At 47.1% G+C, this 25,325-nt stretch overlaps 1 protein-coding gene across 1 annotated transcript in view; it reads left to right on the forward strand.

The window, feature by feature from the left end:
• The window catches only part of COL4A2 (collagen type IV alpha 2 chain), a 227,685-nt gene that overhangs the window by 60,112 nt on the left and 142,248 nt on the right, over positions 1-25,325 (forward strand). Inside the window, exon 3 of the mRNA XM_021706945.1 lies at positions 672-752. Coding sequence (XP_021562620.1) covers positions 672-752 — 81 coding nt within the window. The remainder of the gene's footprint in view (positions 1-671; positions 753-25,325) is intronic.

The following is a 25,325-nucleotide window of genomic DNA, read 5'->3' on the forward strand; positions in this document are numbered from 1 at the left end:
GCCACTGCACTCCAGTCTGGGCGACACAGTGAGACTCCAACTCAAAAAAAAAAAAAATCAAAAAATTAGTTGAGCATGATGACACACTTCTGTAGTTCCAGCTACTTGGAAGGCTGAGGCAGAAGGATCACCTGAGCAAGCCGAGGCTGCGGTGAGCCATAATCATGCCACTGCACTCTAGCCTGGGGAACAGAGTAAGACTCCGATTCAAAAATAAATAGATATATAAAAATAAAAACGAGGCCAGGCGCGGTGGCTCAGCCTGTCATCCCAGCACTTTGGGAGGTCAAGGTGAGAGGATTGCCTGAGCCCAGGGTTTTGAGACCAGCCTGGGCAACTTGGTGAGACCTCATCTCGACAATAAGTCACAAAAACTAGCCAGGCGTGGTGGCATTCGTCTGTAGGGCTGGCTACTCGGAAGGCTGAGGCAAAAGGATCGCCTGAGCCCAGCAGGTCGAGGCTGCGGTGGCCGTGAGCAGGGCGCCGCACTCCAGTCGACACAGTGAAACGCCATCACCAAAAAAACCAAAAAAATTGAAAAGACGTAGCGAGTGTTTTGAATGAATGATTATGAGAGATGGGAGGATTCTCAACAGACGGTGTTATGATGCAAGCCGAAGATGACAGTGCTTTGGGTAACCTCTTCTGTGCTTTGTGCTTTCTTGTTGCAGGGTGTGAAGAAGTTTGATGTGCCCTGTGGAGGCCGAGACTGCAGTGGGGGCTGCCAGTGCTACCCTGAGAAAGGCGGACGTGTAAGTCACAGTGCAGGGCGTCACGGCGGGAGATGGGACCTTCCTCATCCAGCCCTGCCTCGCTTGATGGCAGGGATGCCTTCTAAGAAACGCTTGGTTGGGCAGTTCCGTCACTGGGTAAACATCAGAAAAGTTCTTACACACACCTAGATGGTCCACCCCAGGGCACCCCTAGGCTGTACGGTCTAGCCTGCTGCTGCTAGGCTATGCACCTGCACAGCGTGTGTCTGTGCTGAAGGCTCTAGACAATTGGGAGGCAGTGGTAAGTATCCGTGCGTCTACATATATCTAATCATATGCAGTAAAAATACGGTATGAAATTTAGAAAATAGTACACCTGTGTAGGGCGCTTACCACAAATGGAGCTGGCAGGACCATTTGCTCTGGGGAGTCAGCCAGTGATGGTGAGTCATCGGAAAGGACCAGGACGTGGCTGTCCACGGCTGTAGAACTTTAGCAACACTGTACACTCAGGCTACACTGAACTTCATTCAAAGTATTATTCTTTCTTCCGTAATAAATTAACCTTAGCTTATTGTACTTTTTTACTTCGTAAACTTTCAAACTTTGCAATTCTTTTGTAATAGCACTTAGCTTTAAGCATCCAGCTATGGAAAAATATTTTCTTCCATGATAGCTTTCTTCTATAAACTCTTTTTTCTATGTTACATTTATTTTATCTACTTTTTACTTTTTAATGCTTTTTTGTTGCAAACTAAGGCACAAGCACACATATCGGCCTCGGCCTACCCAGGGTCGGGGTTCAATAACCTGTCTTCCACCCCCACATCTTGTCTTCCTGGAAGGGCTTCAGGGGCCATGACACACATGGAGTTGTTATCTACTGTAACACCTTCTCCTGGAATCTCTCCTGAGGGACCTGCCTGAGGCAATTTTACCGTAAATTTTTTTTTTTCACAAATGGGAGTGCACTCTAAGATAACAATAAGAAAGTACAGTATAGTAAATACATAAACCTAACACGGTTATTCATCAGCAGGTATTGTGTACTCTGTATAATCCTGTGTGCTGTACTTTTATATGACTGGAAGCACAGTAGACGCGTCTACACCAGCGTCACCACAGACGTTTGAAGATGATGTTGCACTCTGATGATATGACAGCTGCAACATTACTAGGAGGGGACGTTTCAGCTCAGGGGCTCACCATCTTCCATGCGGTCTGCTGATGACCAAAACGTCATGCAGGTTTTGAAATGAACGCATCTTACATTGCTTGATAAAATCATGGCATACTTCGCTAAGAAATTTGATATCATTGTGTTCTCTTCCACCAGAACAAGCAATGATATAATGCAAAATTGGCTCAATTTACACCACCTTCCTAATACATTGAGAGCAATGTCCATTTTCACAAACCTCTTTTCGCTTGCTCTGTGTTATGAATGCGTATGTGTATACATATGTATATATAGTGAATGTAACTACGTTTTATATGGATATTATACGTAAACATAGGTTTCACTAAAATATGTAAAGAAAGACATGGTTGCATCTGCCCTGCAGTGTAGACTTACAAAATTGAGAGCTCTGGCCATTGTATAATTCTCACTTTTAAAATGACTCTGCTCATTCCCTGAATGACCTTGATGTAGCCCATTTCATCCATAAGTGAGAGGAAAAAAGGCTGCCCCAAAATGTCACCATCACACCTGGCAGAATTTGAAATACTGAGCTGACCCTGGGTTTGATATGTTTGCCTGAAGTGATTGGTCTCTCATTCTGGTGCCATGAAAGCTGATGTTTGGTCTTGGCAGTCCTTATTTGGAAAGTATGCTCTTTACATGTACAAGCCCATGGTGTGTGTGTTTAGGGAGTGGGAAGCACTATTTTGTTTTCAACACAGCCTCTGCGTTCCTGTTCCTTAGATTTCTGCACTTTCCTTTAGGACTTGTGCTTGTCCACACCTTCACTTGGCGAGTGCCAGGTCGTCAAGGCAGCTGTAAATTCTGAATTCTGGTCCACATTGCCCTGGCGTTGCTGAATCAGAAATGACCACAGTGCTTGGGTATCCCAGATGGAAACCGGAAGTTGGTTTTCATTAGTCCTTCATTCCTACCCACTAGGAAGAACAAGCCTCAGTTGGGGCTTGGCCCCCTGCCTGGGGCATGATACCTTTGTGTCCTCTGCCAGCTGAAATCCAGTAGGTGACATTTGAGATAGGAATCCCCTCTATAAATGGGGTCATCTTATCGGCTAACACGTGACCGATCATTACTTCAGTGGCAAAGATGACCAGGAGGCTTCCTGACCCTCCATCAAAGCTCCCACCCTACCTGGCATGCCCATGCAAGCTGCCGTCTCAGAAGAGTTCTCTTTGGTTTTAGAAAAATAGTCCTCTGCGTGGTGTGGGGACAACTTGATGCTTCAGGAATTGCTAGCTGAACATCACTTACCAGCATCTGACAAGGACAAATATTTTGTTAAGCATATGGGAACCATTTCACGGGATGTGAAAGTCCCCGGGGACCCGTGCTATATAGCTTTTCCCAGCATTGCTGTTTTTTTTTTTAAAGCAGGATTTATTGGGAAGACGGAAAAGCTCCCACAGTGGGAGGGGACCCGAAGGGGTTGCCCTACCAGCCTTGCTTTTGCAACAGTGGTGGACCTGCCTAACCATAGGCTCCCCACTTCCCAAGCTCGCAGCTGGCTCAGCCTTATATGGGTGTGGGGCAGATGGCCAAGTAGCACACACACATCTGCCAGGCCAGCCTGCTAGGCATAGCTTGACCCAGAGGACAAACGCGTGATCAGACAAACAGAACCCAAGCAGACCAAGGAGATGGTCCCTGTGCCTGCTCCTTCTCATTTGCTGTGATGATTTCATGCAGAACCAGCACGGTAAAATGCTCCATGGTGCCTTCAGAAGAATTCTGTTCTTCGGTAAAGATGGCTCATTCAGATTATTCCCGTATATAATGCCATCTGCATAGCCGCGGGCTGTTTGTGCTATGATGACAAAGATCTTTGCAGAGATTCTCGGCAGGAGTTGGCTGAGGGTCCCTAAGTGTCTCTGATGTCGTAAATTACAGCACAAGCATTGGGATTTTTCTTATTTCTCACCTTGGTTCTGTTTCTGTACGTTGTCAAGTAAAATGAAAAATCAGCACCTTCCGGTTAATTTGATTAGCGTGGATCATCCAAAATTCCCTGCAGACTGACTTTCTGTGGGTGATTCGGAGGGCTTAGCAACAGTCATCGAATCAAGCAGAGACTTAGCAGTTGTCTGGGAGTCTGCAAGAGGCTGAGGCAGACCATACCACACTCTGGGGCCTGGACTGCATGTGTGGTGCTCGCGTGGTCTGGAACCTTGCAAGGTCCCCACGCCCCCGTGTGCTGCATGGTGCCTGACACTGCCATTACACGGAGGCAGCACAGCCTGCCGTGGGGCCACACAGTTACCAGTCACCGGGTTGTGACGGTCAGCTCACAGGCTGCCATGTCATTCGGGGTAACCCTTGACCACTGATCAATAAGGTGGTAGGAATGCCTGGTTGTGAGGATAGGAAAGAGTTTGGTGATGCCATTGACCTTTTTCTGCACGGTGAATTCCTGAAGACTTGACCCCATGTCTTTCTGAAAATGTTTTATCCCATATTTTACAGAAGGTATTTGCTGCTAGGGCAATTGTATATACTTTACCAATTCTTTTTTATTTTTTATTTTTTTTTTTAGATAGAGTATCTGTTTCAATACTACCAACCTGGTATCTGTGGTTTAACAGATTTTCCCAAATGCATTTCTGCAGACAGGCTATTTCTGCCCTTGGTCTGGACCGATAGTATTTTCTGAAGTCCTGTAATGCATAAAAATAGCAGCTGGCCAGCATCTGTCATCGAAGGGCTGTGTGCAGAGCTTGTCCTTTCCCACAGTGTCCTAGGGTGGTGGCTGCATGGTTTTGCCCCGGTGCTGCCGCAGCGGCGTGGCAGTGCCTTACTGCAGGCCCCCACGCCTGTGCGCAGCCAGCCCAGCCTTATTTGGGCATGGTACCCCGGTTTGCCTGCTCCTCACCATGGCGACAGCCAACATCAGAAGCCATGTGTTCCTGGAGAACGTTTGGGCTCTGAGCAGAAATCACAGACATATGTGGATTCCGATCCCAGATGAATTCCCGTGTTGCCAAGTGAATGAGCTTTGTGTAAAATCCGTGGAGCCTGATTCTCCACACACAGGTGGTGGGGCATGGGTTCTCACAGCAGAGAGAGAACTGATTCTCCCAGGCAGAGTCACTGGCCGCAGAAACCATTCCCCCAAGCCATAGGACTGGGCCGTGACAAGGCCGGAGAGGTGGCCTGGCTGCTGGGCATGCCTCCCTCCCCAGGCCGAGCTGGGGAGAAAAGAGCCAGGACCCAGCCCACGTCTCGTCACCCACGTCCCGTCGTCCACAGAGGCGGACACTGACGTCAGGAGGGCGGTGGCCTGTGCACATCTCACTCCCAGTCCATGGCAGGGTCCGGAACAAAACTCAAGTTTGAGGACTTCAGACGAAGTCTTTTCCCAACACAACCGTCTTTTGTGTCCGTACTCCCTTCCCACACACCAGCCTGTAAGAGCGAGACTCTCAAGGAGGGCAGGGAGAGGATACAGGAGGGATGGAAGATTTCACTTTCCTTATGCAAGAGCTACAATTTCCTAGCTGATTTTCCCAGCACCTTTCAGTTGGTCAGTGGTTTAGACTTTGTTGCTGTTTGAGGCTCTGCATTTGAAACAGTCTCTACTAAGCACATTGGAATAACTGCAAATGAGAAGTCTTAACTCACCAATGCTGTGCAGGTGACACACCAAAGGAACTCACCAAACTAGCTCCTCAGTCTGCCCTCTCTCCTGTCTCTTTCTGTTCTTTTTCTTTTTTCTTTCTTTGGCACCACGGAGATGGAAGGCAGTTAGGATGGAAAGCACCAGAGTGAATTTCTGTTGCAGAACTTCCATCAACGCGTAGAGGGATTGCCACCATGTGATAGGACATTAATAGCCTCGAAACAATCTAAAAAGCAGGTGAGGCGTCGGACTTGATAAAGAAAGACAACTTTGCCTCATCTCACCTAAAAGGTGTGAGCACCCCAGATGTTTCCAGCCAAGGTCAATTTCAACTTGTGATTTCAGCTACTTAGCCAGGATCCTGTTCCTTCCAGACACTTGTTTTTTGACCATGAACGGGTTGTTTCAAATTTTTAATGACATCAGTCATCACGGGGCATCTTTTGCCCTAAGACACTCAGGTATTTCATAAGGCAGTACAGTAAGCTCCCTACATACGAATGAGTCCTGTTCCGAGAGTGTGTTCTTCAGTCCAATTTGTTCGCAAGTTCAATAAAGTTAGCTTAGGTTCCCAGCTAACTCAATCGGTTGTACAGTACCTGCTGCATCCCTGCTGCTTTTACGCTTGTGGACATCCAGAATTTGAAAGATACTGTACTCTATGTGGTACTACTGTACAGTACACAAAAGCACAACCATTTGTAGAGGATGCACGCACACAACAAGGTACACCAGACATGTGAACTAACTTACATGATTGGACACGTGAACGCACGTTCACATCTTTGAAAGTTCACAACTCGAAGGTTCATATGTAGGGGATTTACTGTAAATACGAGGACAGTTGGACAAGTCCAGAATGTTGGGAATGGTGACATGGTCCAATGGGCCTGTCAAGCCGCAGCAGGAAAAGGAGGACCCAGTATATCAGCTCCTGAATGAGTGAGGTGGAATCTCTGATATCATCAACGTTCAACCGATCAACATTCTGGACCTCCTTCTGTGGGCCTGACAGCTGGGGCCGCAAGACTGGAGACTAAACTTCCGGAAGATTGCAGCTGACAAACTCACTCTCAAGCAGTGGCTAAGTGCTTAGGACAACAAGTTGTGTTTAGCTGCTGCATTTTTTCTTATAGCTAAGACCCCATAGTCTGTATGTCCCTGGACTTGGGTCAAATATCTTTAAACCTCACAAGGTTTCTTAACTTCAACAACATAAATCAAAATAAAAGAAGCCAGAGGGAAACAGAGTAAAAGAGTGAAGAGAGGCTTGGAGGTGAGTGAAGGCGGGTAATGGCAATGCAAGATCATTCATCGTCCTCAGCTCCTGCTATCTGCTGGAGGTGGGGGCAATCTTGAGATCAGAGAAGCCCCCAGCCTCAGGGAGAGGAAGGAGAGGATTTCAAAGCAGCCTTGAACCATTGCTCTAAGGTGCGCTGTGGTCTTGCTAATATCATCTTTAAGAAAAACTATCGAGAATTAATTATTTCTGATTACAAGAGTACAATATGCTCTTTTATGAAATTGCAATATTTGGACAGTTACAAAGAAATGAAAACCACTCAAAATCTGATCTGTAAGATTAGGATTGTCTTTTCATGACCTGTATTTTTAAAAAAAAAGTTACAAATGGAGGTTAAAAAAAATTCCTAAAATTATGAGGCACATGAATGGAAAAAAGGATTCAATTAGCGTTCACACTTTTTGGAATGCTTTTCATGTATTACATAATGCATTCGCGTTAACCAACAGCTATTTTGTTTATTGTTAATATACCAGATGTAATCAACTGTTTTCCCTCCAGTATTTTATTATGAAAAATATTAAACATATAGAAAATTGAAAGAATAGTAATAAACACTCATATACTCACTTTCTATATACAGCAATTATTATTATTTTGGCATTTTGCTATATATATCTACATATCTTCTATCACGTATTAGCAATCGTAAACCTTACCCTTACACGTGTAGAGCCAAGAATTTAAAATAAAACTAACGAGGCATGATGGTTCCTGCCTATAATCCCAGCACCTTGGGAGGCTGTGGCGAGTAGTTTGCCTGAGCCCACAGGTTCAAGACCAAACTGGGCAACTTGACAAGACCTTGTCACTACAATAAATCAAAAAGGAAAAAATAGCTGGGCATGGTCACGTGTGCCTGTAGTTCCAGCTATTTGGAAGGCTGAGGCGGAAGGATCGCCAGAGCCCTGCTGGGATGACCATGAGCATGCCACTGCACTCCAGCCTGGGCGACAGAGTGAGACTCCAACTCAAAAAAAAAAAAATCAAAAAATTAACCAGGTACGGTGGCGTGTACCTGTAGTCCCAGCCGCTTGGGAGGTTGAGGCAGGAGGATCGCCTGAGCCCAGGAGGTCAAGTCTACAGTGAACCATGACTGTGCCACTGCACTCCAGCCTGAGTGACGGAGTGACAGACTCCAACTCAAAAAATAAAATAGAACCAAATGTTCTCTTTGAAATGATTCAGTATGAATCTGCAAACTGGTAGCCCCATGCTGCTGTGAAGACCGATTCAGTTCAGAATGTGAGACAACATGTCGCCCACAATGTCCCTTAATTTCCACAACCGGTGTGGCCATCTGTCTGTGTTCTTTGAAGATACTTGCAGGCGTGTAATAAACACGTCAGGGCAGAGCTCTTTGCAAACTGACTGCTGTGTTTCCAGGCAAACATTTTTTAATGGTGTACTCAATGAAAGTTATCTCCAGTACTTTATACACTGCCCAGAAAAGCCAAATAATTATTCAGGAATAGCAGAAACACCACCTAGCTTCTGAGCTTTTATAACCCTTGTCTACACATAGCCATCACCCGCTTCCAAAACCCCGTGGTAATTTTTAGTGTGACTTTGGAGCAAAGGTGGTCTGGCTCACCCAGGAGCTGCAGCCACTGAGTGACGTGGTCATTTTCTGCAGAGAAGACGGGCTCGTGGCAGGGTGGACAGTGGCCGCCTCGCTTATCAATCACGGGTAGGGATGAGCTTTTTTTTTTTTTTTTTTTTTTTTGAGTTGGAGTCTCACTCCATTGCTCAGACTGGAGTGCAGTGGCATGCTCCTGGCCACCGCAGCCTCGACCCACTGGGCTCTGATGATCCTTCCACCTCAGCCATCCGAGTAACCAGAATTACAGGCACGTGCTACCACACCTGGCTAATTTTTTATGATTTATTGTAGAGATGAGGTCTCGCCAAGTTGCCCAGGTGGGTCACGAACCCGCGGCCTCAGGCAATCCACTCACCTCGGCCTCCCAAAGCGCTGGGATTACAGGTTGAGCCACCAAGCCCGGCCGATGAGCTTTTAAAGTAGCCTTTCCTTTCATGTCCTTCATCCTAAGAAGAGCTCTCGCTACCTTCTAGCTTTGACGTTTTACACTCCTTCAACACTCAAACAGGCAATTTAAGAGAGGGGAACCCCCAAAAAAAACCCTGGAACTTATTTGTTAAAAATTGTGTGCTTATTCTTGTTAGGTTAAAAATCCCAGCAGAGCCTCTGAAATGCTAGGTCAGACTTGCCGGGGGTGGGGGGGGTCTGTGATCACAAGATGTGATCAAAATATGGAAAGAAGTGCACAAAAGTTAGATTGAAAAATATAGTTTATTTAGAAAGTAAATTAGAGAGAGAGAGACAGAGAGATTCACCTCCCCAAGGTAGGAGAGAGGCTAAAGCTAAGAGAATATGGCAGCCATAACTCAAAGAGCACATGACCCTGCCAGGGCTTAGCAAGGCAATGGTGACTGCTGTCTGAAGTTGAATGCCTTTTTCTTTTTTGAGTAGGAGTCTCCTCCGTCATGCAGCCTGGAGTGCAGTGGCATGCTCATGGCCACCCCAGCATCAAGCTGCTGGGCTCAGGCAATCCTTCCACCTCAGCCTTCCAGGTAGCTGGAACTACAGGCACACATGACCAGCTAATTTCTTGATTTATTGTAGAGATGAGGTCTCGCCAAGTTGCCCAGGCTGTTCTCGAACCCATGGGCTCAGATAATTCCCTCACCTCAGTCTCCCAGAGTTTACAGGATTGAGCCACTGCACCCAGCCTGAAGTTGAATGCTTTTTAAGACCTTCCCCTTGATGGTTGCATGCCGTGAAGGTGATTGGATGATCTGCTCCACGTTATCACCGAGGGCAGATAATCACAGGTACAGATGTCAGGTGATGGACAGCAGGCAGATGGGTGGGCTAGTCACGTGATTGCTGCCATGGTGATGGGGTCTGTCGTGAAGGTCGTGAAGGGGCTGATTAGGTGGACTTGTTTACAAAACAAGCTGGGGAGGGGCTTGTGAGACAATTATCAATAGCTACCTCTGAGAAACTGTCCTTGACTAGTGATTAGAGGGTAAATTAAACTGCTAGAAAAACATGGCAAAATTAAGCAATGTTTTAAAATGGCTGCTTTGTGGGTATAGCAACTCCATCTTGGTCGCTTAAGTTGTTTGTTTTTTTTTAAATAAAGATATGGGGTACAATTCAGGGTTAGGTATACAAGCGTTGATTATGCAGGTACCTTTGCTGATGAGGTGTGCCCCTCCCTCCCCTAGTAGTTTCCCTCAACTGCCAATCCCGCCCCCACCCCCGACAGTTTCCCACTACTGCCAATTGCTTTCTTATAGCATTATAATTGTTCAAGGTCTGCTTATGAGTGAGAACATACGGTTCTCTGTTCTTTGTTTCTGTGAATCCCTTCAGTTCTTACATGTTTAAACCTCAGTCACCTTCAAGGTACTCTCCGTTGAGTCCAATACACCTTTTGAGACGCTTTTCTCACTGCTGAAAACAGCCATCCTGATGCCTTTTAGTGCTTCTGCTGTTTTTGGTTCCATCTCTTCCACATCGGCAAACCATTTCCCTCTGGGGACTTTTTCATCGGGGGAAACCAAAGAAGTCTCTCAGGGTGAGATCAGGTGAAGAGGGAGGGTGGGGCACGGGGCTATACTGTTTGGGGTCCAAAACTGCTGAACACTCAGCACAGGGTGGGGAGGCGCACTCGTAAATTGCCCATTTTGAAATGGGTGAACATGCTGAAAGAATTTTCAGAAGGAATTTTACTGACACCCAATGCAGCCACTCACAGCAACACTAGCTGGTCCACGGGTACTGAGGGGTTCCTAGAACCCTTACCTAGCAAGGGCAGCCTCTACGATAAGGGGCCCGCACTCCCAGAGACAGTTCCAGATTTTTTGGTGTCTCAGCCTTGTGTATCAGCTACTGCATGCAAGGCACTTGTCTAAGAGAAGGTACCTCAGTGAACGTGACGGGATGTCCCAACAGCAGGGCAGAGGCCCTGAGCAAAGGTGTGCTGTGTGTTCAAGGGACTGTGAGGAAGAGGGTGACCCTAGGAGAGCCAGGGGGAGGCAGTGGGAGATGGGGTTGAAGAGAGAGGAGGGGAGATTGGGCAAAGCCCCCCGAAAGACCATCTGACAGGCGAGACGCCCTCGGGAGGCTTCTTTAAAGCAGGTATGCATCCTCCCTGAGGTCACAGGCTTGTGGAAAGCGGGCTGAGGTTCCTGCTTGGTGCTCTATCCAGTTAGCGACTAGCTCTAGTCAAGGCAGGCACCACGGAAGACATGAAACTCGGCCCCCCACGCAGGGAGGAGATAAGAGATGCATGGCCATAGTTGCCAACCAAAATTTTAAAACTATATTTATTCACTCAACAAATGTTAATCACATATGTGTCAGGAACCATCTAGGCCCCAGATACAAAGCAGCTAACCTTGGAGAGCTGATATTCCAGCGCCCTGCCCTCCAAAAGAGCCTTCTTCAAAGATGTTCCCTCTCTCCGCTGTCCACCGTGGCTGTCCACCGTGGCTACATGAGCACTAGGGAAGTCCAGGGACAGTGGAGAGGCAATTAACTCCTAGCACGCATGGAAGAATATTCTCGACAGCCAATCCTAGGTCAAAAGAAAACACAACATCGAGTCAGGGTTTTAAGAAACTAAGACCAAGATTCCTAACCTGCTGGATGTAGCCCTCCACAGAAAGGATGCGGTCTCAGAGGTCACACAGGACAGCCCGTCTGCTGGGGGGACATTTTTTCACAGGTTTGTCATCTTGCTCCTGTCTTACCCCACGGCCTCTTAGGGAAATGAGACTTTTTGCTTTTCCAGTGTGAGCCCTGTTCGACGCTTTCTCCCTCCTGGTCTGAAAACTCCTTGACTATTTGCTTCCATGGAGGAGAAATTTGGCTCTCTGGCCTGGAGCTTTGGAGCCTAAGATGGGCTTCCTTTCTTTCCAGCAAGATTTAACCACTTTCTCCTTCCTTCCTTTCTTTCAAGACAGGGTATGTTGCCCAGGCTGTTCTTGAACTCCTGGGTTCGAGTGATTCTCCTTCCTCAGTCTTCCAAAGTGCTAAGATTATCATGCCTAGCCCCTCCTCCTTGTGTTTTTTTGGGGGGTTGGGATCTTACTCTATCACCCAGGGTGGGGTACAGTGGCTCAATCACAGCTCACCTCAACCTCAACCTCAACCTCCTGGACTCAGGCCATCATTCCACCTCAGCCTCCCAAGTAGCTGGGATTACAGGTATGCACCACGACACCCAGCTAATTTTTTGACTTTTTGTAGAGGCGAGGTCTCACTGTGTTGCCCAGGCTGGTCTTGAACTCCTGGCTCAAGCAATCCTTCCACCTCAGCCTCCCAAAGTGCTGGGATTGCAGGCGTGAGCCACTGTGCCTGGCCCCTGCCTCATTCCCTTAAAGTAGGACTTTCGATAAACTGTTGTAAAATTGAGTTAATTATGCAGCTGCTCAAGAAAGAAGCAATTGCAGAATTTCTGGCCCCTCCCACACTCCATGCCCCACCCCCAACGTGACACATATTTTATGTCAAAAGGACCATTATTACACTATTCAGGATTTGATAGAAAATGGGCCAGTTTGGAACTTATCCAAAGGAAAAACGCATTACTAAAATCCCAAAAAGACTTCATTGGAACACCGCCTCGCTGCACAGACTCAAAGAGCGTCATTATAGACAGACCCTGATGATTCAAAGTCGGCTTTTGGAGAAAAAAATTAGTTCTGTCACCTTGGAAACCATTCCCTTTATCTGAAACATGACAAAACTTCACCCTGGCTGCTTCTTGTTTCCTGCTCATAAAATACACTTTTAAATAAGAGGAAGGAGGAAAGACTGGTGCAGAGTAATCACGGTGGCTATGATCTAGCATGTGTCACTTTGGCAGCATTGCCTGTGTCACACACTTAGGTGACAGCGAGGCGGATATCTGATAGGCATGGCGGTCGGCAGCCCATGCGTGTACGAGGGTCAGCTGTTTGCAGTAGCTGAGAATGAATCCCTGGCCCTGTGGGCGTCTTAGTGCTTGTGGACAGGGTGGGAACTTAGAGTGTTTTAATATTGCATTTATCTTTTTCTCCTTTTCATGAGCACCACATGCACACACACACATGCATGCAATACACACACACATGCATCTTGGCCGCCTACACCACACGCCTTCATCATGGAAAAATTATGCTTTCTGGATTGCAGGCGTTGCTTATGGAAGGTGATGGCTTCAGTGCCTTCAAACTCGAAAAGCCTTTAGCGAGTGAGTTCACTGCCCCAGAAATATGCAGGGGAAGCCCACTCTCTCTCCGAGAGAGCCACAGGCTCACGTGTACCCTCCTGAATTACAGCCCACGTGCAAGCAGGAGCATTTAGCCTTGTGCCGCTCTGAAGGCAGAAGCATTTTCTCTGAATTTGCCTTCCCTCGGGGAGTAGGAAGAGCGTCTAGTGGGAGTCTTCACCGACCTGGCGCCCGCTTCGGTCTTCCCGGTCCAAGGCATCGCAGGGGCTTTGGGAGTTAGTCTGCACAAGGCGAAATGCTCTTGCTTGCACATGGGCTTCTATCGGACTGCCTCGATAGGAAGAAGAAGTTGAATGGGTGGTTTTGCAGAGTTTTGAAATTAGCCTCTTTGCTTTCTTCTAAAGATGCTAAAAGAATAGCCAGAGTAAAAATGGCAGAAATGACCAAACACATGACTGTGAGCACATCTTCTTCACTGGGGGAGAGGGAGCCCTTGGAAGTTGCCACCTAAGTGCCTGCAAAGAGTGGATACCCCGGAAGCGAGAAGTGGGGTCACTTCATCTCCACCTTATTTTCTCCGTGATTAATTCAGAACATTAATTCACGGAGCATGTGTCACTTTGGCAGCATTGCCTGTGTCAGCGAGGCGGATATCTGATAGGCTCTTCATCCTCACAGAGTGAAGATGCTACTCTCATTATTGCCTTCATTAGCATGAAGGTGAGCATAAAATAAATGGATTATTTGTGTTGTTTTGTTTTGTTTGAGTTGGAGTCTCACTCCATCACCCAGACTGGAGTGCAGGGGCAGGCTCCCTGCCACCGCAGCCTCGACCTGCTGGGCTTCCGAGATCTCTCTGCCTCAGCCTTCCAAGTAGCCAGAACTACAGGTGCATGCTACCATGCCTGGCTAATTTTTTATTTATTGTAGAGATGATGTCTCACCAAGTCGCCTGGGCGGGTCTCGAACCCATGGACTCAGGCCATCCACCCACCTCGGCCTTCCAAAGTGCTGGGATTACAGGCTGAGCCACGGAGCCCGGCCCACATTTTCTTAAGAAGCTGGCCAGCCTGAGACCCTGGGCAGCCTACATTCTAAGCCCTCTGGCATCCCACACTAACTAGTTCATAGTAGTATAGACAACCAAATCCTTCAAGGCGTCAGATGTCTGACTCACATGGGAAGCACAAAGCAGGCCTTCCAAAGGCCATATGTCTCCACTGATTAGAGAGATCAAAATATCCCTGTCCCTTTCCTCTCCGTGTCCAGCCTAGAGGTTTACATTCTAGAAGAATTGAAGCAGCCAGAGGCTTCCCAGGAGCCCTGTGCGAGCCCTGTTCAAGCCCTGTATTGATGGCAGCTTCCTGCCAAGCCACTGCAAAGGCATTATAAACCCCCACCATAGGGACACAGGGTTGTTTTTTTTTTTTTGGTTTTTTTTTTTTTTTTTCATCTAAAGTACTGTTGGGATGAATAGCTCCTAAGGGTTTAGAACCAGAATGAAAGAGAAAGGGAGGGGAGAAAAAAGAGGGAAAAGGAGAAGAGAGGGAGAGAGGAAAGAAAGAAGGAAGGAAGGAAAGAAGGAAAGGAAAGAAAGAAAGAAGAAATGAAAGTAATTAATGCTGGGTAAATATATCTTTGACCTCCTAAGCTCCTAGCAATGTTGTCAGCATCCATGTTTTCTATTAAAGTGTTGTCTTTGAGAGTGAGGCAGTATAACTGTTCTTTAAACTTGCAGTGTGTTTTACATAAAGACACAGAGGACTAAGTGGATTCTGGGTGAGGTTGGTCTCTCTAGAGAGAGTTAAAGTCCTGTCTGTCGCTGCAGAAGATGCACTGTAGGTGGGGATTATGGAGTTGTCAAAGCCTTGTGAAAATAGTAGATACCTTCTAAGAGAACCCTGACATCAAAGTCAGTTTCATGCATTGCACCTGTACCTGACATCTGTCAACAAAACTGGCCTTTCATGAATTTGGTGAAGGGAGCCCCACTGCTGTAGCCTTTGAGGACTGAGGACAAATGAGTTCCCATTGATTTGGAACAAGATCAACAGGTTGTGTGCCTCTTGTTCGTGCTGGTCTTAGGAGTCTGCTTATTTCCACTCAGCTTAGGGAAGCGACAAACCTTATTCCCCCAGGCAGCTGGGATGCTCCAGCCGCAGAGGGCAAAACTCCTAAGTCTTTAGCAGCCTGTGTGGTACGCACCCACGGCACAGCAAGCCATGCCATTGTCACCTAAGAGAAGGAGAGGATTGAGTAACTCAAGCAGGAAACTTAAGCCAAGCTCGGAAACAGGAACCCAGGCTTCCTGCCCTCGAAGGCTGGGGGGAGTCCCAAATCATTTAACACCTGACATTTTACAAATATTTGGACTTCTCTTCCTAGAATGATAGAATTATGGGTTTAGAGTACTGGCCAGACTTCCCCAGCCCCATATCCAGGAAGGACAGAAGAACTGTTCTGAGAGGACTCTGGGGAAAGAGGTAGGACAGACTTTCCTGGCAACTTAATGAAAGAACAAAAAAGACTGGACTTATGTATGTCCAGAGTGAAATTCAAAAAGAACCTCGCTAATTAAAAGTATAGCACAGCCAGGCTCGGTGGCTCAGCCTGTAGTCCTGTGTTTTGGGAGGCTCAGGTGAGTGGATTTGCCTGAACCCGCGGGTTCAAGACCCACCTGGGCAACTTGCCGAGACCTCATCTCTACAATAAATCAAAAAATTAGCCGGGCGTGGTATTGCACGCCTATAGTTCCAGCTACTTGGAAGGCTGAGACTGAAGATTTGCTGGGGCTCAGCAGGTCGAGGCTGCGGTGACCGGGAGCGTGCCACTGCATTCCAGTCTGGGCGACAGAGGGAGACTCCAACTCAAAAAAAAAAAAAGTATAGCATATTATTGCAAAAAAAAAATAGGAGTCAACTAACTCCTAGAAGTTGAACTAAAAAAAAGTTCTCTTCTTGAAAAGGATATTTTTTGTGGGGACTTTCAGTCCCACTTAAAAGTCAAGGCAGTAAGATTTGTTTCACAGCTTCACAAAAAGACCCTTGGTAGTACAGGGGCCATTGGTGAGGACTAACCTGAGCCTGCTTAAGCCCTGGGGCAATTGCTTTCCATTTCCTTGTCAGATTCACCCCTTTCTTTTTTTCTTTTTTCTTTTTTTTTTTTTCCATTTCTTTGAGTCAGGGTCTCACTCTGTTGCCCAGGCTGGAGTTCAGTGGCATGCTCACGACCACCACAGCCTCAACCTGCTGGGCTCAGGTGATCCTTCCACCTCAGCCTCCCAAGTATCTGGAACCACAGGTGTGCATCACCACGCCCTGCGAATTTTTTTGATTTATTGAAGAGATGAGGTCTTGCCAAGTTGCCCAGCCTGGTCTCGAACCCCTGAGCTCAGGCAATCCTCTTGTCTCCCAAAGTGGTGGGGTGACAGGCATGAGCCACCTCACCGGTCTGGCCTGCTTTCTAAGAAATGATTTCTCTGGCCAATGCTTATCTTGAGCTTGTTTTCACATTAAAAGCTGAAAGTGAGTGACAGCGGAGTGACTCCTGTCTGCTCACCCTCAGGTGTTGTGGAGGAGGAGAACAAAAGGGGTCTCACAGTGGAAAGCCTTTTTTTTTAAAGTTGGAGTCTCATCCTGTCACCCAGGCTGGAGTGCAGTGGCACAATTACGGCCATCGCGGCCACAACCTCCTGGATTCAAGCAATCCTTCCACTTCAACCTTCCAAATAACTGGAACTACAGGCATGTGCCACCACCCTTAGCCATTTTTTAAAAATTTATTGTGGAGACAAAGTTTCGCCAAGTTGCCCAGGCTATTCTTGAACCCCTGGACTCAGGCATTCCTCTCACCTCTGCCTCCCAATGCGCTAGAATGACAGGCGTGAGCCACTGAGCCCGGCTTGAAAAGTCCTTATTTTCAAGAAGCTGCCATGTCATTACCTCTACACATTGCAGAATGAGGTCATATTCGTGCCACAATTGTATTATATTTAAACAGTCCCTAAAAAACAATTCCTAGGCAATTAAGGAGAAAGAAAAAGGGCTGAACTAAATAATGGCATCAGGATGTCTGATGTGGACTTCCAGAATACTAAATAAAGCAGTGGGAGGCAGTGTAGCCCTTCTGGCTGAGTAGCCCAGTGCAAAATCCGAAATCCAAAGTGCTCCAGCACTGACACTTTTCAAGCACTAGCATGTTGCTCCAAGCTCATGTCCAGAGGAAATTGTTCATTGGAGCATTTCGGATTTCAGGTTTTCAGTTTAGAAACGTCCAACCGGTAGATCAGCCTATGCAAATATTCCAAAATTCCAAAACAGTCCAAAACTTCCTGGCCCCGAGCCTGTTGGAGGAGGGATTCTCAGCCTTCCCAGGAGCTCCGGTCACTGTTAGACCTTTGAAAACTCTTCCCCGAGTCGACAGCCCTGCCCAACTCTGTGGACAAGTGGGTCTCTGGACCAGAATGGCCGCCCGCAGCGTAGACAGGTGGCCCCGTGCAAACACTGTGGTTACTGTCACCGGAACGCTTGATACACCTGCAGTCTAGGAGTTCAGCTGTGACAGGCGCCCGCTTCTTTTCAGAAACCCCACCCTCCCCATTCCACCCGCAAATCCACACACAGACACCCCCATCACACCCAGGCTCCATCATCACCCTCCATCCAGACTAACCCTGATCCTCCGTGCACTCCCCATGGCCTTTCTCCTCTACCACCCCTCTACAAGACCCTCATCCAAGCCCCCTCACCTCAGATCCACGGATCACAGGAAAGCTTAGGAATGAACAGGGTCTCTTGAACCTTTTTCACACTAGCGTGCTGATAGCTGGTAGGTTTTTTTTTTTTAATGTAAAGATGTGGGATACAATTTAGGGTTAGGTACACAAACACTGATCATGCAGGTACCCTTGTTAATGGGGTATGCCCCTCCCTGCCCTCGCAGTTTCCCTCAACTGCCAATCCCACCCCTTCCCCCACCAACAGTTTCCTATTACTGCCAATCACTTTCTTATAGCATTATAACTTGCCCAAGAATGTTTATTGCAGCTCTGTTCACAATAGCAAAAACATGGAACCAACCATGTTGCCCATCAAAGCTGGACTGGATTAAAAAAATGTGGTACATGTGCACAATGGAATATCATGCAGCCACACAGAACGGCAAATATATGGACTTTGCAGCAACCTGGATGGATTTGGAGTTGATCATACTCAGTGATTTATCACAGAAACAAAGAACCGCGTTCCATATGTTCTCACTCATAAGTTATAACCTTGAACAACTATAAAGCTGATAGCTTTAATGACACCCTGACTTCCTGACAGTCGCCCTCCACTCTGATCACCTTCTTCTAAGCTTCTCTCTTTCCTGATTAGATCCCAGTCTTGAGATTTCAACTTGGTTTTCTAGCCTGCGCCTGATCGGTATGGAGTGAAGGGCGACGATTTTCCCCCCAGGTTGTGAGAGCGGTGCATCTCAAACTGTGTCCTAGAAGCATGTCACCCTTTTTACCAAACACATGACTGCACTGGCTCACAGGCAATGCATTCCTACCAAAAAAATCTATTTTTTCCCCTTTCGCTAGGTTTTTTCGTGTGTTCTTTTTTATTTTTTGCTTTTTGACTGTTGGTTTCCATTCGTGAAATTCCTTTGGAGCTCGAGCCGGGAGTTGACCTCGGTTCTTGTTATATTGTATTATATTTAAACAATTCCATAATATTGTATTATATTATATTTGTTGAAAGATGCAGCTAAGGTTTCTGCTGTAGAAACAAGGGTGTCTCCTGCCCTGGACTCAGCGTCTGCCTCTCTCTTACTTGTCTCATGCTGATCTGATTCAGACATTCCATGAAGATGGCTGCTGCCCAAGAAGGAGATCTCTACATGTTAATTGCTCCTGGTATTTGGGGACTTTATTTTGAGGGTAGCATTGATGAAAAGGGATATCTCGCCATCTGCATCCCCTCAAGTGGAATAATCAGACCAAGGAAGTAAACAAAAAGGACTTTGTGGGTGGAAATGAACTCCTCAGTTCCAGAACATTTAAAAAGACTTCTTTAGTAGAAGGAAATAAAATTTAACGAAAAGGGCACCCTTCAAAAATGTCATTTATCTTGAGAGGAAAGATGAGTCATGGAAACCTTTAGTTGATCACAAAGATGGACAAGGTCAGCCCTTTGAAACTGGCATTTGTGAGGACGAGGACTCTTCCCTGTCACCCTTGTTCTTCCCTGGCAGCCGCTGAGGCTGTGAGAGAAACTTCTAGAAACAGGATCATTCTTCCTCGAACTAAGATGGATACGATACAACAAATAAACTCAGGGTTTTGAAATGTATGTTATAGATGTGCATGTGCATATGTGTGTACTTAAATTCATCTTTAAATTTTATGTAGATTTATCAAACATGTATTTCTTTATATGACTAGATAGACAGATATTATGTGTTTCCAGGGGAATAACCATTTACTATCACAGAAAACCTTTTCATTCTCTAGTGTCCAAAAGAGAGGGAGAAAGTGGAAAAGAGAAAAAGGGGGAGAGAGAGAGAGATTTTAGTTATTTTTAGCACTTACTCTTATAGAGAACTTAAAATGATGCCGAGTAACGTCTTGAAATGTTGTTAGAATTCACGATTACTTTCTACAGTGTATCAGGCTGTCATGTCCCCCCCATGCCCCATGTTCCTAAGAACCCTGGACAATGGCCGATCCATATTTGCAAAAAACGTCAAATGCTCCGAGAGTGCTTCTGCCTTGGGCCTTGGTGTTCCTGTGTTTGGGGCAGAGTCGTGGAGAGGACTCTCTGGCAGAAGAAAACTCTAGAACTCGGGGCGCAGGCCGGCCGTGGGCCTGGGGTCTGACGCTGGCTATGCCAGGAGCTCGAGCCCACCTTCGCCACCGTTCGCTATCCCACCCATCTCTGCATGAGGTTGGCTCTGAGTTCACAGGAACTCCGGAAACCCCAGGCAGGAGATGGCTCAGGGGAAGGGAGCAGGAGCCCTGGGGCCGCCGTCCGGTCAGTTCCCAGCCTGAGGAGCTGGGGAGTTCCCCTCACCTCTCTCTCTCTCCCCCTCTCCTTCTTTCCCCTCTCCTTTTCTCTCTTCCTCTCTCCCTCCCTCTCTAAGTCCGCCCCCCTTCCTCTCTCTGCCCCGCTCCTTCTCTTTCCTCCCCACCCTCCACCCATAAGGATGCTCTGTCTCACTCAGGGAGTTCCCTGTTGTCCTCCCTGCGGTGGACAGAAACAGCCACCACAACTGGAACACGAGCAGTTGGGTATTTAGCGAGTGACTGACACGCCATGGGCTTCACCGAGCCCAACAGGCCAGGACACATCCTTGGGGCGGTTCCCTGGAAGACGGGGCGCAGGTCCTTGGGGTGAGGTCAGCACGAGGAGAAGAGCTTTCCCAAAACCCTTCAGGAGACTTCTTTGGTTGGGAAAATAATAATGTTTTGTCTCTGAAGACTAAGCCAGTTGACCTGCTCCCCTTGGTTTGGTTTGGGAGCTATTTCAAGAACCTCATAAATCTCTCTCTGACAGGGCAGGAATGTGGAAATGAGACCTGTCCCTGTACAGTTTCACTTCTCCAGGATTTATGCCGTATTATTTTCTCAACCAAAATAATCAGTGACGTGCTATTGCTTCAACTTTAGAGACATCTTGCTGTTTGTGTATCATCGTGTTTCCTTTTTGTTTTATCTATTTATTTATTTATTGAGTCGAGGTCTCACTCTGTCACCCAGGCTGGAGTGCAGTGGCATGATCACAACTCCTCACACCCTCAGCCTCTTGTGCTCAGGCGATCCTTCCACCTCAGCCTCCTCAGTATCTGGGACATACAGGCACAGGCCACCATGCCTGGCTAATTTTTTGATTTTTTTTTTTCCCAGAGACAAAGTTTTGCTATGTTGCTCAGGCTGGTCTCAAACTCCTGGTCCCAAGCAGTCCTCCTGCCTCAACCTCCCAAAGTGCTGGGATTACAGGTGTGAGCCACCGTGCCCAACTGTGTGTGTGTGTGCTTTTGTTTTTTTTTTTTTAATGTGTGTTATTTCTGGAGGGCAGGTGACCTTGGTTTTCTTATCTATAAAGGTCTTTTCTCCTGAGGCCACGAGAGGTAGCCTGACAAAGCAGACAATTTCCAACTTAAACTGTAGGTGTCATTTCGCTGATTTTGTTTAGGGTGCCGCCAATCTCACTGTGTGACCACTCCAGGGAAGCATACCCTGTTTTAAATCCTTCATATGAAATAATCATTAGTATCTTACTCCACTTAAAAAAAAAATAGCAGGTGTTTCCTATGCCTTTTTGGCAGGTTTTGTTGTTTGCCTCTTGTTTGCGTGACTAAATTTCCCATTGTCTGGGGCCTGCACAATGCATGTCATGGAAGGTCATTGTTCCAGTTCACATGACTTTACTTTCAACATCCAGCATGGTACCTGATGTACGTTAGCCACTGTGGACCTGCCTCCCTGTGTCTTCACGGCCATATGGTTTAGTGACTCCACAGTTTATTTCTGGGCACACAATACTGCTCACAGTCGGGATGTCCATTACCTGTTTTCACAACATGATGGTTTAATGGTCAGTGTTTCCTACCACCACCGTGACTCACTAGGGGCATCTGAATGACCCATATGAGCTGTAGATTGTTCATATGATTTAGAACTCCAGGCTTCAGATTTCCCTGCGTATCTGCCCCCAGAGCCAAAGCTGACTGTGGCAAAAGCACATTATAGACAGGAACAGGCTTTACGAGGGTGGCCTTCTTTGCCTTCAAAGGTTGACATTCCTTCGAACCTTTGGGAGCTAGGATCTTATCGAGAACTTATTTTATTTTACCTTCAGAGAGCATCCATCGTGGAGGGCTTTGGGTAGTGAAATAGTTGACTACTTTTCTTATGCGTGTGGTGGCTGACACCTGTAATCCCAGCACTCTGAGAGGCCAAGGACGGAGGATCACTTGAGTCTGGAAGTTTGAGACCAGCCCGGGCAACTTGGCAAGACCTCATCTCTACAATAAATCAAAAAATTCGCCAGACATGGTCACGCCTGCCTGTAGTTCCGGCTACTTGGAAGGCTGAGGCAGAAGGATAGCCTGAGCGCAGCAGATCGAGGCAGTGGTGGCTCTGCGCGTGCCCCTGCACTCCAGCCTGGGCGATAAAGTGAGACTCTAACTAAAAAAAAAAGGAATTGAACTCTGAGGGACGACATACATGGCATTCAGGAGTGAGGGTGACACACCAGGGATGAGTCTTGACTTGGCATCCAATTCCAGCTCTTCTGCTTCAATCTAAACCCTGGGTGGGTCACGTTTCCCCATCACTTCAAGCTCTTCTTGTAGATAGGATCTTGGTAATGGCCCCCAGTGGCTCCAAGGAGGTGATGTTCTTTTTTTTTTTGAGTTGGAGTCTCACTCTGTTGCCCAGGCTGGAGTTCAGTGTCACACTCACAGCCACCTCAGCCTCGACCTGCTGGGCAAGTCGAGGTCAGCCTTCCAAGTAGCCAGAACTACAGGCATACACTACCATGCCCAGCTAATGTTTTATTTATTGTACAGACTGGGTCTTGCCAAGTTGCCCAGGCTGGTCTTGAACCCATGGGCTCAGGCAATCCAGTCGCCTCGACCTCCCAAAGTACTGAGATGACAGGGTGAGCCACTAAGCCCAGCCGAGGTAATGTTCATAAGTGTGTAGAGTGGTGTCTGTCATTGCCAAGACTCAACACATGGCTGATATTGTCGGGCATTTGCTTGTTTCCTGGAACTTCTGCAACTGACATCCTGGTGATCACATGAAGTGGGCATCAGCTGGATGCTTTAGGGTCTGTTGGGTTTGTGGGTAAGCAACCCTAGGATGAAGGTTACCTTTGAAGTTGCATAAATGAGATATTTTGGAACTTAGGTCTTTGCAAAATTTTGGCATAGGAAAACTTCATGATTATTCCACATCATTCTAGGAGAATTGTTTATACAAGTTGTTTTGTTTGTTTTTGAGATAAGAGTCTCAGTCTATGCCTGTAGTTCCAGCCATGTGGAAGGCTGAGGCGGAAGGATCACCTGAGGCCACCAGGTCAAGGCTGTGAGTGTGCCAGCCTGGACGACAGAGACCCCAAAAAAAAAAAAAAAAAAAGAATCTCAGCCTGTCATCCATGCTGGATTGCAGTGGTGTAATCATAGCTCATTGCAACCTCAAGCTCCTGGGCTCAAGTGATCCTCCCACCTCAGCCTCCTGAGTCACAGGGATTTACAGGCACACCGCCATACCTGACTCATTTTTTTTTTTTTTTGGTAGAAATGGGGTCTTGCTATGTTACCCAGGCTGGTCTTGAACTCCTGGCCTCAAGCAAACCTTTGCTTTGCCCTCCCAAAGCACTGGGATTACAGGCGTGAGTCAATGCACCCGGCCTGTACACATTTTTATTAATTAAGTTTGATTGCATTAATTAAGGGTTCTGCTCTGCTGGAGTATTTGTCTGGCATTCAGAATGCCCGGAGTGAACTGAGACTCTGAGAGCTTCCACCCTAATTTTGGTAACTTGTGCATCATTATGCTGTGTGCGCACCAGTGGGATCATGTGGTCTGTTTTGGTTGTATAAAAGTTTTGCCAAGAAAAAAACATTTGACATTCATGACTCGGGAATCTTTTGGTAGGTAGGGTAGTTCCCTCTGAAGAGTGACTTTCTGCAAGCTCATGACAGGACCAGATGGGGCCCTAAGTTTCTTATCTGCTGCTTATGATCTTAGAACGAGGTGAGGCATAACTGAGTGACCAGTTTCTATCTCCATGCCCTGTGCTGGTGCTAACAGAGCTAAGAGTCTGGACACCGTGTCAGAAGACGAGAGCTTCTTTCTGTTGCTGTGACTGTTCTAGTTACTGCTTGATGTTACCTGCGCCTCCTTAAATACATTCTAATCGCCCTGCCAGGATTCCTATTTCTGGAGGATGCATTGCAACTTATTATTCAACAACTGCTCTTTCCAAATTATCCCTGTTTTCTGATAGTTTTAGGGATTTAGCAAAAATTGGTATTCTGGAAACTACTATTTTTTTTTTAATCACACTTTTTTACATTTCACATGTTTCTCCTTGCCAGTTACCTACAGAGGAGTGTCTGTCAGCACTGACTGAGCGTGGGTAACCTGGGCACCTTGGTAAGATGCAGATCATTCAGTAGGTCCTGGGCAGGGGCCAAGCTCCTCAGGGACGTGGGGGCTGCTGATCCAGGCCCCCCACTTGGAGTTCAAGGTCCCCAAGGACCTTCCTGAGCCCCCCTTGCCAAGACAGGGCCACCCGGGTGTGGCCTTGGGTATTCTGACATGGACATACCCTGCTTGCCAGAATTAAACCGTATCATCAAGCAGATTTTCATTTCGTATCTAGAAAACACACCCTAAAAGTGCTCTCCCTTACTGTGATATGGGAATTAGACTTGCCGTCAGTTTTGATCTCTAGAATGGCCTGTGTGATTTGTTCTCTTAAGGGGGAAAATTTGATTTCATTTAGCACATTGACCGTCTCTGCGTTTAGTCACAGATGGTCCTGCCAGCTGAGACTGGGCGGGGTCTGTCTTCCTCACCCTGAAAGAGCTGAGGTTGAAGGCACCTGTCCCTACAGAGGCAGGGTGGTCAGTGCAGGTGAGGCACAGAAGCTGCATTTTGGGTAGGCAGGTCTTAGAAAGCCACCAGACATCCTGTCGGCAGGCTGAATGGCCCTAAGTCTGGAATGCGAATTCAGTGTGGACTCCCAATCCACCCCACAGCTCTTTCCAGGTGGTTCCCAGACCTGGAATCACAAAGCCATGGAAATGATAATAACACCACCTTTTAGCTCATGAATGTGTGGATTGATAAGTCTGGCAAGTCTCTGTGGGGAGAACACCCCTCCACCCATCAGAGGCTGGAAAGGTGAGAGCAGATACCCTTGCCTTCTCGTTAACTTGTGAATCACTAGGCAGGTATTTCTTTTTTTAGGTTTTTCTTTTTTGAGAAACTCACCCACGGCAGGTCTTTCTGCCACAAATCTTCCTTTTTCTTTCTTTCCTTTCCCTAATAAACTTGCTTTTAAAACTTTGCTGGCCACCCTCAAAAGGGATGAGTCAAAGAATCTGTGAGTTTTACACCACACCCCAGCCAGCATCAATGCCGTCCGTGCCCCCTCTGGCATCTGGTCAGGGTCACAGGGTGGAGCATCAAGCCGTCCTTGGTTAGGACAGCCCGGTTCTCTGTGCACCAAATGCCATCTCCCCG

Source organism: Carlito syrichta, unplaced genomic scaffold (assembly GCF_000164805.1).
Source record: "Carlito syrichta isolate Samal-C Ts95f unplaced genomic scaffold, Tarsius_syrichta-2.0.1 Scaffold316219, whole genome shotgun sequence".
NCBI classification, from domain to species: Eukaryota; Metazoa; Chordata; class Mammalia; order Primates; family Tarsiidae; genus Carlito; species Carlito syrichta.